Source organism: Macrosteles quadrilineatus, unplaced genomic scaffold (assembly GCF_028750875.1).
Source record: "Macrosteles quadrilineatus isolate MER2022 unplaced genomic scaffold, UCM_ALF_1.0 Scaffold_1__1_contigs__length_201487025, whole genome shotgun sequence".
NCBI classification, from domain to species: Eukaryota; Metazoa; Arthropoda; class Insecta; order Hemiptera; family Cicadellidae; genus Macrosteles; species Macrosteles quadrilineatus.
In genome coordinates this window covers 102439534-102453609 of record NW_026542594.1, presented here as the reverse complement: position 1 = coordinate 102453609, position 14076 = coordinate 102439534, and the positions used below count along the sequence as shown (strand labels likewise).

At 34.7% G+C, this 14076-nt stretch overlaps 1 protein-coding gene across 2 annotated transcripts in view; it reads right to left on the bottom strand.

Annotated features, from left to right (window-relative positions):
- Positions 1-11155: 11155 nt before the first annotated feature.
- The window catches only part of LOC129000572 (39S ribosomal protein L2, mitochondrial), an 85033-nt gene continuing 82112 nt past the window's right edge, over positions 11156-14076 (bottom strand). The window contains exons 4-5 of one of the 2 annotated variants that reach the window (XM_054427562.1): positions 13399-13478; positions 11156-11426 (exon numbers count right to left, since the gene is read on the bottom strand). In XM_054427562.1, coding sequence (XP_054283537.1) covers positions 11200-11426; positions 13399-13478 — 307 coding nt within the window. In that variant the 3' untranslated portion in view covers positions 11156-11199. The remainder of the gene's footprint in view (positions 11427-13398; positions 13479-14076) is intronic. The other variant, XM_054427620.1, reaches the window with a different exon arrangement.

Here is a 14076-nt window from a genome sequence, read left to right as displayed (position 1 = left end):
AACGGATGGTGTTTTTGGTCTCTAGGGACCTCAAAACGAAAAAGTAAATCGGTCCCGGGTCCAGGTCTTACCATGAGTACTACGGTAATAGCTTATCTATATATAAAGCTCAAATACCACTGACTCATTCACTCACTCATCACCAAATCTCAGAAACCATAAGACCTAGAAACCTGAAACTTGGCAGGCATCTATCTTCCTTTTGGGTAGTGGACTTTTGGGTAGTCACTAAGAAAGGATTTTACCCTCCGACCTCTGGGCTCCGCCCCAGTGGCTCTGGAGTTTCCCATGTTAACCTTATGAGAAATGGAGTTAATGAATCTTAACAGCTGTTTCAATTAAACAAGTTGGTTCTGTTCTATGATGTTCAATAGCATTAAAGTTACAAGGATTACCAACAGGGTGCAGCACTATTATTTCTTTTACATTTATGACAACAGCTAATTTGCAACCAAAAGGTGAGTGAGCGTAGCGAAAGAAACTTTAACCTGGAGGCGAGTGAGCGTAGCGAACGAGCTAACCTGAAGGCATCTGGTGGAGAGACTTGTGACACGTGGAGCAATTGCTCGACGGGGCACTAGGCAGGACACCCTCCTCCACTTTCCAAAAGTTAATTTGGAAATAGGGAGGAGGGGGTTCTCCTATTTTGGCCCAACCCTTTACAATGACCTCCCCTATCAGATCAAAAGCCTTTCGGCCTTAGCTTTCAAAAAAAAGGTTAAAATACATTGTAAAGCAGGCATGTAATTTTTTGTTGATTTTTTATTCTTGTACATAATTTGTTTAGATATTTGACTTTTAAATGTTTAGTTTTAGTGACGTGAGTTATTCTGTAAACCAATATTGTATTGAGAAGCGCTCAAGAATAAAGGCATTTTGATTTGAAGTGAGCTCAGCGAACGAGCTCTAACCCAAAGGTGAGTGAGGGTAGCGAACGAGCTCCAACCCAAAGGTGAGTGAGCGTATCGAACGAACTTCAACCAGGACGTGATTGAGCCATGCGAACGAGATCATCTTGAAAATTAAGAAGTTAAACGGTGCAAAGCCCGTGGGTACAGCTAGTTCCCTATATGGGAAATTCGCTCAGATAAAAATCAAATGAAGGCTTAGCTACTAATTTAAAAAAATAGTTTTGTGCATCAATAAAATTATAAATGCCTCAAATTCTAACAATAGATGTAGGCTACAGTTAAGCAGTATTCACATTCAAGCAAAATATTTGACAAAAAGCCTCTAGAACACCAGTCCGAGACGCTATCAACTACGCCACGAACGCCGATGGTAATACATCGTCTCGTTATGGTAATGGTGTTCCCTCAAGAGAAGAGTGACGTCACGCCCCCCACTCCATCGCTAAAGAGGTTCTCATCCGTTGCTGGCTAGGAAAACGAGAAATAACTATAACTCACTCACCCCTACCTTCAGCACTGCCAATAACCGGTAGCCGTATGTTTTAGTTTGTCTAGTAGAGACCCATCCTCAAGCACAGAAGTTTTGGCCGAACTGAACCATCTGTCAACTGAGCCGTGACAAAATTTCTCAGTCCTGGCAACTGACATGGCTCAACCTAGGCCTAGGCCTACTTAAATTCATTATATAACATTGTTAAACTCTATTCATTGTAATAACTGTTCAATTTCCAAATGAAGTTATTAAAGTCTTCTATTTTGAATTTTGTGATTTACTTACTCAAAACGCAAATGACAGACAGAACATTTCAGTAATAAAAAGTACAATACATTGTGAAATTATTTAAAAGTTTAAAAAAAACATTGTTTTTACTTGTTATAATAATAATAATGGTGCAGAATGCAATACCAAACACCGAGAAGCCAAATGCAGTTTTTTCTACAATCAAACACATTAATAATTTAGTTCTTTTTTAATAAAGCCAATTATGTTTCTTGTTTTTCAATTTTCAAAACTAAAAGTGTCATTCTCCTCTGGTACTCCTTTTCCAAATGCCTTTGGAGGCCATGCTCCTCTTCTAAAAATTGGATTTGCTTTGAGTACAGATTTTTTTGTAGCTCAAGGACTCCTTTTTTGACGTTACTGATAGCTTCAACCTTTTTCAAAAAAAAAAATAAAAAAAAATAGAAAAATTAATTTACCTTATTACAATGAATATTTTTAGTACGGTAATTTAATTCCACAGTAAGGCTACGGCCACACGGGCGTTTTTTCACGCAAGAACGCAGCGTGAAAAAACGGGAGAAAAATGAGCAGCATTAAATGTAATGAGGTATGCCACACGCAGTGTGTTTTCCCGCAGTAACGGGCGCCCATTTGTTTCAATGCTACTCTAATTTTTCGCGTGTTTTCACGCTGCGTTTGTGCGTGAAAAAAACGCCCGTGTGGCCGCAGCCTAATTGGGCGATTGACAGAAATTGTAATATTGTGGAAAGTTTACCATTGTTTAACTTACCATCCAGAATTGCTTATCAAAAGTTACAACAAATTACAAAACATTGGTACCGGTATTAAGGACAATACGGAGGCCAACCTTATACACAGTGTACAGTGACGGTTAGGTTAGGTTTTAAATCCAAAAGTACCATGACTCTTTGAGTTTTTTTTTCATTTTTCAAGTACAGGAACTTAATTTTTTTACGGAGCAACCCATTTAGCATATATTAGGTTCGCCTATTCTATATGATAATGGTAATATTGTTTATGGTAATGTAGTTTTTCTGCGGAACTGTACCCCAAAATGAAATAAAATTTAAGTTACAGTCGAGCTTGTTAAAAATTGTTAAAAAGAACTGTCAATCTAACCTCTCCTTAGTAAATGTACCTATAGATCCAAATGTTTTTAACAAATCATTGATTGACTCTGTCGACAAAGTTAGATCTGAAATAAATCGCCCAAATGTTAATTTTAATGACCTCTTAAGTACTTTCCCTGTTAGTAATAAGAATTTTAACTTTGCCCCTGTCTCTTGTGACTACATTTTGTCAATAATAGGTAAAATGAAAAATAGCAAAAGTAGGGACTATTATGACTTTTCTAACTGGTTAGTAAAGGAGGTTTCTAACCTAATCATTGTACCTCTCACCTATAGCATTAACACTTGTCTTCTAGAGGGACACTTTCCCGAGTGTCTCAAACTTTCCAAAATCATTCCTAAATTTAAGAAAGGTGATAGGAATAATGTGGGTAGTTATCGGCCCATAAGTCTGGTTCCTGTCTTGGAAAAGATTTTTGAGCATGTAATTTATGATCAAATCAGTCAGTTTTTTGAATCTAACTCACTTTTTAATCAACATCAGTTTGGTTTCAGGGCTGGTCGCTCTACCATGGGTGCTGTTGATGGCATGGTCCGCACAGTCTTGAGCGCTTTTGAGAGCGGCAACTATGCTTGGGCCACGTTTGTCGACCAAAGTAAGGCTTTTGACTGTGTTGATCATGGCATCCTACTGCGCAAACTGCAGTATTACGGGATCCATGGGGGTGCGCTCAGTCTCCTTGAGACCTACCTCGCGGATAGAAGGCAGGTGGTTTGCATAGGAGAGACTTCCTCTATTGCTACTAGCAACTGTGGCGTTCCCCAGGGGTCTGTACTTGGCCCGCTATTGTTTCTTATTGCTGTGAATGATCTACCTTGTAACTTAAATGGAAATATTTTTCAATATGCAGATGATACGACCATGCTTAGTATTGGTAGAGATATATCTAACCTCAAAAATTCTGTTGTTCATGGTATCAATAGGGCCACAGAATGGTTTGCTGCCAACAGCTTTCTTTTAAATAAGGACAAAACCTTGGACCTAATTTTTAGTCTTAGGGAAATTCCAGATACTATAGTGTCTAACAGTCATGTAAAATTTCTTGGTGTTACATTGGATCAAAAATTGTCTTGGGAGCCTCATATAAACCAACTTTGTACTAGGCTGAGTCGATTAAAGTGCCTCTTTAGGAAATTAAGTTGTGTAATCCCAATAGATTATCTGTTAAATGTTTACTATGGCCTCTTCCAATCAGCAGTAAGCTATGGAATAATTTTTTGGGGAAATAGCCCACATGTAAAAAAGGTTCTTGTAATTCAGAAAAAGATTCTAAGAATAATAGCCAAAGTAGATGTTGTTGAACACCATAAACCAATTTTTATTGATTTTAAAATTCTCACTGTTGTTAACTTGTATATTTTTAATTTATTGTTAACTAGTTTTAAGAATTTAAATGCTTTTAACTGCCGTAAAGATGTCCACCAGCACAATACTCGATTCAGAAATAAACTTGACATTCCCTATGTTAGACTGGAGAAATCTAAGAAAAGTTATGAAATAGTGGGCATGCAATGTATTAATAAGATACCTACATTTATGTTCTCTCTCCCATATAATTCTTTTAAACATAAAGTGTTCCAATGGCTAGCTGTTAATCCTTTTTACGAACTCAAAGAGTTTTTAGACCTTCCTTCATCAAAGTTGTGTTTTTAGTTTGTCATTTGTGTTAACTATTATGCCTTCACCTAATGCCTTGTAGTACATCCTGTTCTAATTTTGTAATGTTTTGCTAACTTTCAAATGGTTGATTTTACTTCTCAATAGTGATAAACTCTGTGATATTAGTTTAAGACCAATTAAATAACTTAAAATGCAATTTTCTTTTTTCGTAGACTTCAAAGTACACTTTGTAACTTACTTCTTAATTTGACAACTGCTCTGCATGAAAAATGTTTGACTCTTCCAATACATTTGTAATATGTCTACTGGAAATAAACATGTCTTATGTCTTATGTCTTAGCTTACAGTTACAGTGGCTTAAATTTGGTACTAAAATACAAGTGAAATAAGCAATTGATTTTAATGCCACTGCAGATCGCTTTGCGGAGCTAACTTAAGTTAGGTTACTCTACATTGTTATATTTTAGTAGGTATATTTAGTTAATCAGATAAGTTGATCATATACAGGGCAAGTTTCTACTGACGCCCATAACTTCGCCAGTGGATTCTAATGATAAAAAGGAACAAAAAAGTTGCAATAAACCCTAGTTCGATTCCGAACCGTTTAGTCATAATTGAGAATTTTGTGTTTTCTAAAAATATTGGACTTTCTGTCACTACTTTATAAAAATCAAACAAATTACTCTAGTGATTTATATATAAAACTAGCAACAGAGCCCGTTGTGGTTAAATACAACGGTCTCTAGTAAAATAATGATTGTGAAATCCATCCACCACTTTACTCACTAATACACTAATATTAATAGTACAGATTAATCACATAACATTAGAATCGCATACTTAACGTAAGGAACTCACTTTAAACACAAATGAAAATTGTTAACAACAACATTTAATGACAGAAAAATCAATTAAATAACAATATAATTATAAGCTGTTAAATTATTAACACATGTTTCGTATGTTTAGATGCATACTATAAACCAATTATTGCCATCTATAAAAATTATTGGTTTTTCTTTTCTGAGTCGGGTTAAAGGTCTTCTACCCAACCGATTTTCATAATTTTGGCCTTAAACTAAAGGTATGGACGCACCACAGATTTGCCATCAATCATCGGCATTAATTTTGACTTATATTTCAAGTTATGCACAAAATGCGTCCCTGTACATTCCTTATGGGAGTTAAATTTGTTATTTTTTTTAGTTCGTTCGGCTGCTATTCTACCAGCCTTATTTCATAATTTTGGTCTTAAAATAAAGCTATGCAAGCATATATTTGTCATCAAGCATCATTATTAATTAATGTATTACTCACCGAAAAAATATAAATTTGATTTTTTAGTTCAATTTAAGATGTATTCCAGCAGTTCTAATTACATTTATAGGGTAATGGTTTTGGTCTAAAAACCTTTAGTGAAATGCCAGCTTTCATTTGAGCTATTGATTATTAAGATTCCAATCTTAATAATCCTACCTAAAGCACACTGCTGAATCACGAATCAACAATAACTATAATCGTTTAGGTACTTATCTGCAATCAATGTTACGTAACTGAAATTGAATTTAAGTTATTTTATATGTCTTGGTCTTAAAATACTTCAAAGGTTTTCACTTGATATATTGATAGTTTTAATCAGTTAAGTTAAAGATATCCTGAATCGCTCAATCAGAAAACATAAATTTAATTATATCCTGGATATGGAATTTCGTTTTAGATATATTTACTCAATTCTAATTACGTTATTCTATTTGTTTTGACCTAAGAACCTTCAGTGAAATACCAGCTTCCATTTGATTTATTGATTATTAAAAACGGACGTACCTAATGCACACAGCTAAATCACAAACAACACAAATTAATAAAAAAATGGAGTTATTTCGTATAATAGCCTAGTTATTTTGTTTAAGTTTTAAGACCCCTTTTTCTTACTTTATTCTGGTGCCACGCAATGTCCAACTAGATAAAAAACATCCTCATTTAATAAGCTTTAAATTGATATGCAATTTTAAATTGTTGTAGGTAGAATTGACAGAAAAACTACCATCAAACTAAAGTAAAACACGGTTTACCGATTTGGTTTTAGCAAGGTAACAAAACTACTAATATTAAACTCACTGATTTACACATGTCTTGGTTCAAATCGTACTGGTTCAAATCAGCTGATTCAATTGTTATGATATTATGTCAATTATGTTAAGTCTAAATCAGCTATAGTAAATAACGTTATTTGGTTTCCTAGTCAGATTAAAACGCTTGTTTGTTATTTTTCACGTTATGGATCCTTTCACAAGTTCAGAATATGCTGATATGCAATATGTTTATGGTTTTTGTTCCGGAAATGCATCTGAAAGTGTTCGCGAGTACATTCGACGCTTTCCAGACAGGCTGATTCCTGATCGAAAAACATTTATTCGCGACCACCAGTGTTTGCGTGAAAATGGAAAGTTTTCCACCAACGGCCGCTTAATTGGAAACTTGATGCAAGATGTCGGATTGGAAGAGGCTGTCTTGGAACGGGTAAGTGAAGATCCAAGTATAAGTACGAGGACATTAGCCCGTGAGTTTGGGGTATCTCAAACATTTGTGTCAAAACTATTACGAAAAGAGGGGCTGCACCCATTTCATTCCACGCGCGTCCAGAAACTCGAGCCGAGAGATCCACCTCAGAGGCTCCAGTTTTGTCAGTGGATCCGGTAACATGACCGCAGGGATTTCCTGAAAACAATTTTATGGACTGATGAATGTTCGTTTACGAGAGATGGAGTCTTTAATTTCCATAATGGGCATCACTATGCTGACGATAGTTTTGTAAACTTCCATGTGTGAGTTTTCTAATTTTAAATGGGTGGATATTTTTCCCATTATTTTCTTTGCTGATTTAAGATTATAGTCTTTATAAGAATCAAAATAGCAAAATTTGTTGTCGATTTTACTATAGACCAGTAAGCTCCAATGTGTTCCAGAGCTAAAGTCACCCTGTATGTCGTTGGTGTCAAGAGACTCCGCATCATTAACAGGTATCATTATATAAGACTTTGTATCCAACTTCAGTGGCTCCAAGATGCTGGTTGTGTCCTCTATGTATTTTGCTGCTATTCCAATAACTGGATTCATTATGTGGACTAAGAGTTTTTGATCAACAGTGGAGTTTAATAAATCAAAGTGCACCTGAATAGTATCATCTGTCAACCAATTTCCATCCAATATTGATATACATATTGCTATGTCATTTGTCATAATATGTTTTTGGCTTTCCTGTGCTTGAAATTCTGTATATACAATTTACTTCTGGTAATCCATTTTTTGAGAGAAGTGTTGCAAAGCTTGAATCAATTTGTGCTTCTGTATAAATGGGTTGTTGACTGAAGGAGTCCCAATCTGAGCTGTCAGTCTGTGTCACTTCTGAGTTACTTTCATTGTCAGTTGCGAGTGTTAGTACAGATTCTTCCAAAAACGGTTTGACTTTTTTCTTAGTTGAAAAGTTGAAGTCTCCAATCTTATATGGCAATTTATGTTGCTCTATAATATGCTGCTAGTTCCTTACGGGATCTAAACACTTTTCCCCTTGGAGATTTTATATAAATGTCTATTTTCCCCTTATTTATTCCTTTTTTTCTAATTACTTCCACCCTCAACCATCCTTTTGGCAGTTCAACAATGTTCTCTTTAATTAATTGTTTGTACAATGAAAAATTGTGTACATAAACAACTAATGTCTACTTATTTGATCCATCAAGTTCAATATTTTTTAATTGATTAAAAATGTATCTTTATATAAACAAATAAAATAGCCTAATAGCAATCAGTGAATTGCAGTACAGATTATTTAAAAGTGTTTCTATTGAAATTATATTCCAGCAAGACTATAGACACAGCTGTAGAGATAAGTCCAGGCATAGGGTTTGTTTACATTTGCTAATCAACAAGTGATAAGATGTCTGCTGATGCCATTAATGAACCTGTGTGGTGGTGGTGGTGGGATTATGAGTCTGTACAGTCCAAATAGAACAGGAAAGTTTCTACTGAGGTCAAAACAGATTGCTTCCTTCCTGTCTTCAGTTTTAATATTTATTTTTTAGTATCTATAGTTAGTTTTTCAACTACTTGTAACTGTGTATAGGTGGTCAACTTGACTTCTGAAAAGTCCCTTCAATAACATTTGTTGTGAAGTGTCTTTAAAATTGAAAAACTTATAGAGTGAAAACATGTGCTTTTAAAATGGAAAAACTGGCAAGTTTTAAATATTACGTTTTTGACAATATAAACCAATAATTTCTGGAATGTTTGTTGCAGTTAATAGAACTTACTTAATTGATTATTATCCTGCGCACTTTACTGAAAACCACTTTGAAATACTCGACTTTTTAAATAAAAACTTAGCCTACTTGAGATAGTTTAATGACTGTTTTCTTGAACCAACTTGAACCAATGACTGTATGAAATTGAGTTACTGTATGAAAATGTTGTGTTCATTTGCCTCGTATTATTAAAATAAGAATACCCTTACTCGTAAACCTGGTTTTTATTTAGTTTCATAGTAGTTTTTTTGTAATTTCTACCAACATCAATTTAAAACTGCATATCAATTTAAAGCTTATTAAATGAGGAAGTATTTATCTATTTGGACATCGCGTGACACCAGAATAAAGTAAGAAAAAGGGGTCTTAAAACTTAAACAAAATAACTATTATACGATATTTTTTACTTTAATTCGGCTAGGAACCGATGTATGTAATGAAATATTTTTTCATGTAACCTTGGTTTTGTAGCAAATTTAATGCCCTTTTGAATTATTTTTAATATAAATCGCTAGATTAATTGGTTTAATTCTTGTGAAGTAAATAGTAGCAGAAAGTCCAATATTGTTAGAAAATACAAAATTCTCAATTACGAGCAAACGGTTCGGAATCGGACTAGGGTTTACAGCAACTTTTTTGTTCATTTTGATCAGTAGAATTCACTGGCGAAGTTATAGGCGTCAGTAGAAACTCACCCTGTATAATAACCTACATTAACTTAACCTATCCTAACCCCGCAGAGCGCTGTATTGTGGTATTCCTAATATTGTGTCCTCCACATAATCAATAACTACCAACTTGGGCCAACCTTTAAACTGCCAATGGCGTGGAGGATGTCTTGCGAAGATCTCGCATGTTGAAGGGTTTAATATTAACCCTAAACTTCTCCATCGGCTTGTCAGTTTCTTCCTCTTCAAACAAATTCTTCATTAGGCTTATCTTGCACACTTGGCAATGCAGGTTTTGGCAGCCCTATCCCTACTAGCCCGCCAAAAACCTTTTTGATAGTAACATCAGAATTAGAACACTGATGCTGCTCCATTGAACTTTCATTTTCATTTTCATTCAGCATTTCTACCTCCAGCATGACTGGCAGGTTTTCAATGTCCATTTCGGTCAATTTGGATGCTTTGTCCAAGGGGTTAGCATCAGAGTCGAACTGGGAACTTCCACCAAACATGACTAGATCCCCTAATAATTCCTTAACTTTTAAGTCGGTGTCGGTTATCTCTACCTTTATTGGGGGTCCACCTCCGGTACCCATTGTGTATGATTTTTCATCAGCAAAATTTCTTTTAGTGGTTTTTTTTAGGTTTTCATATTTGTTTTTAAGGCTTTTGCATCTCTAAAATAAACACCGCTGGCTTCGTTGAATTCAGATTGTACGGTCCCATACAATTTCTTTGTCCCTATTGGACACATGGTCAGTCTTCTTGCACTCCAAAACGTCCCTATGACTTTTTACTAAATCCAAAAGCAATCTGATTTCACTTTCTTTAAAATTTTTGCTTCTATCCCTATTCTTTTTGCATCCTAGTTCAAACAATCCACAAACTTTTAACTTTAGCCTAGAATAACACTGATCAATTTACTAAACTAAATTTAGAAATAAATACTGGATTTTTAAAAAGAAACTAAGATAATAGTAAGTAAAATAAAGAACTAACAATTACAAATTAATACAAGAACTGAACGCCTGATAATAAAACATAAACAGAACCTATTGTAACACTAGGCTTGTAGATTAGAATACGTACCAAGAACTCGAATGACGCACACTAGCCCAAAGCTCACCGAAGATTCCTAACAAATACACATTCAGGATTGCCAACCGCTCGAATGCCGTTTATCTTAAACGAAGCCAGTAAAATGTTGGAGAACCGAACACACATTTTAAACGGAGTTTAAAAATAAACTAGTTTATTATAAACAAAGTTTACACCATTTTGGGGCAAACTGCCTTAATAAACTAACTTGAACCTAAATTTAAATTTTTGGCCTGTAATTAATAACTTTGAGATAATTAAATTACTGAAATTCTCACTTCCAGAATAGTTGATAGGGATGAGTGTTCTAATAAGAACCTAAAAATATTTGTCTTCCTAAAAAAAATTGTCTCATGTAAACAACCTACAGACTCTGAATCAACTATTCTTTTATTTTGGTTTCTTTTTAAAAAGGAATTGAAACCAAATTTAACTTGTCTAAAGTAAAGTCTAAAGTAAAGGATTTGTGAAGCTTAAAGAAAAGTTGACAGTTATCCTTTTTTTACATAACGGAAAATAGTTCCCCCCTCTAAAGAATTTGATCTCGCACCTCAAAATTTGACCTGACCCCTGGAATTTATCTTACTTAAGGATAAAACCCACGTAACCAGATTGACTATCCTGGCCCTCAACCTAAATATCTAACCTACTACCCGAAAATAGGTTACATAAAAAACAGAGTTAAATAATAAACAATATTATTTTATTACTATCAAGGTGGTACACTAAATAAAGATTGGAGAATTTTTCTTTGTAACATTGAGAGTTAACTTGATAATTTCCTGTTCTGGAGCAGGGTCCTGATCAACTATTTTGACAGGGGGTAGAGCATAAAACCTACGACCAAATCTTCCACTTTTCCTTTGCCACAGTCCAGATCGAGGTCGACGTCCAAGTTCTCTCAGCCGATTTGGGGAACCAATAGGATACTTGCTGTTGTTTGATAATCGACCTGAAACAATGATTATTGAAAAATGAAGCTGTAGCTTAAGTGAAGAGTTGAGAGTGACAATCCAGTCAGAGGTTGTTATTGCAGGGTGTTCAGCATTCCACCAGAATAAAATTCAAGGACAATTAATTCCAGGTTTTCCAGGTTCAAAATTCATAATAAATTTCCTGGGCAAAATTTAGCGCTGCTTTACTTACTTGTTTATTTATACCAGCAAGTACATTTAAAACCCTTCGGTGAGTTTCGTGATAACTTCTTGCATTCGCAGAAAGATCTATGATCTTATTTTTCAATCAAGGCAATATATTTGTTATAGTTTCTTAAGATAACGGCAACATCATGATCCTTGTTGATGATCCTCTGTGATAGCAGCATCATCCATGATGATTTTATGGTATCATCTTATGGAATATGACTGGGACGGTGGCGTCGTCCTGTAATCCAGCTACTAGGAGGTCACGAATTGTGGATATTTATAGGCATGCACTGTGGATGTGATACTCCCTGGTGTGGATTAACGTCCGCACTAGTGAGTACTAAGACTATGCGCAGTGCAACCCTGATAATTAGACTAATTCGTTAATACCAAGGCAAAAATGTGGTTCGGATTCCACTATAAACTGTAGGTCCTTTGGTTGCCATTAGCTGTATGGGCTATTAATTAACAGCTGTGTCTAAGGAATGTGTCGGCCTTAGTCACTAACAAGACTACAAGATCGCGCCACTCATCCTACACTCATCTACATTCATACTTGGCTTTAAATACCTAACTTTGTTAGGTCGCCATTTAAAAGAAAAACTATTAAAAGTATTAATCGTGACAACATCTGTGATTTCCCGCAACAACGGCAACATCCGTGATGATTTCTGGCAATAGCAGCAACATCTGTGGTGAATTTTGGCGATTTTGGCAAAATCTGTAATGATTTCCTGTGATCTCAACAACATGTGTGGTGATTTCCTGCGATCGCGACATCAACATTCATGATGATTTCCTGCAATTGCGGCAACATCGGTCGTGAATTGCGGCGATAGTGACATAATCCGCAAAGATTTCCCACTATCGCTATTCCCCACGATCGCGGCAATAACTGAGCTAATATAATTTCAATAAATTGTTAGTGCCTAAAAAAAGCAATATATTACGGCTGATGAGGACACAGTCCTAAAACAGCCACAGTTAAGTAGGGTTTCGGCTCCCTGGACTGAAACATAACATCAATAAATGACGAAATAGGTACTCCTGGATTGTTTGATTACTTAATAAACTGCCAAGATTGATTGAGAATAATTTATTCTTTAAGCCGATATATTGCAATTGGCGTCTTCACTCATAAGATTAAAACCTGTAGAAAACATAGAAAAAGGTGACACTTACTTGTTCTTGAGGTCATAAATACTGGTGAACCCCATTAGCACAATTTCTTTTACCATGTTCTATTGGTTTTGTAAAATTATTCACTGATATTTACTTTGTTGGGTGACAAACCATTTCAATTAACTACAGTATTGTTTTATATTTAAGATTAGAATTTAAAATACATTAAACCAAGATGGACATGGTTTTTTTATTATTTATTTTTAAGAATTTCAAAATAAACAAAAAAATGTTTAGTAAACCTTGGTTAATTTTTAAGACAAACCGAGAGTCAATTAATTGACTTATGATATAGTCCTATATCAAGAGTCCTTCTTGGAGGCTAGTGGCCATCTTGGATGATTTCAAACAGCCGCTGAAGAGTTATTTATCATCCAAAAATATTTTTCAAACATCAAAGTGATTATAATTTAAATATCTAGTAGGCCTCTACAGTGGGATTAGAAATTGTCTTTGTAGGTCTTTAATTGTTTTATGAGTTAGAACGTCTAGGCTCCAAGGACTCTTAAGTAGAGGTGATTCCTATAGGAAATTTGCTACATCTCTTAAATGCATACATCAATGAGATAAAATATGTATGAGCACACAATCACTTACCTACAACACACATGTTTTCTTTGGGTAAGGCAACCTCATGCTTGGAAGGTAACTGGACAACAATATTGTCTCCCATTTTTCTGAAAACAAATTATTAGCTCTTAGAATAAATTTGTGTTAGTTACAACATGTAAGACTCAAAATCAACAAAATTTATTGACACCATAATTTACTAGAGTATTTCTTAACATTCGACTACACTAGACAGGAATGGAAATTGAAGGGAAAAGAGACACTTAACAATAACATAATAAGAACATACCTTCCAACTAAAGTTTTACAAAAAATGTTTCCATATATAAGACATATTTATTCCCCAGTTAAATAGCCTTAGATTTAACGAGTGCTTAGGTTTGCTGCTACGGGGAAGGTAAAAAGTGTTTTTGACCAAATGTTAATAGCATAGGATAAAATAAATACATTTACCAAATTTGATTAACATATATCCATAAACAAGTAAACTACAACAGTTTTCATTTCCTGCATAAAAATAACATGGGAAGGTTAAAGATAAACTTTTTTCATTTTCTCTGTAACCGTTAGACGTACAACAACGCTTCAATATACTACGTAAATTATTTCTTTCTTAAGCTCTACAAAAGGGTTTGGAAAGAAATTGCAAAGTTTTATGTTTTTAGGGTTAAAACTGGGAAAAACTTTTACCCCATAAAACCCCGT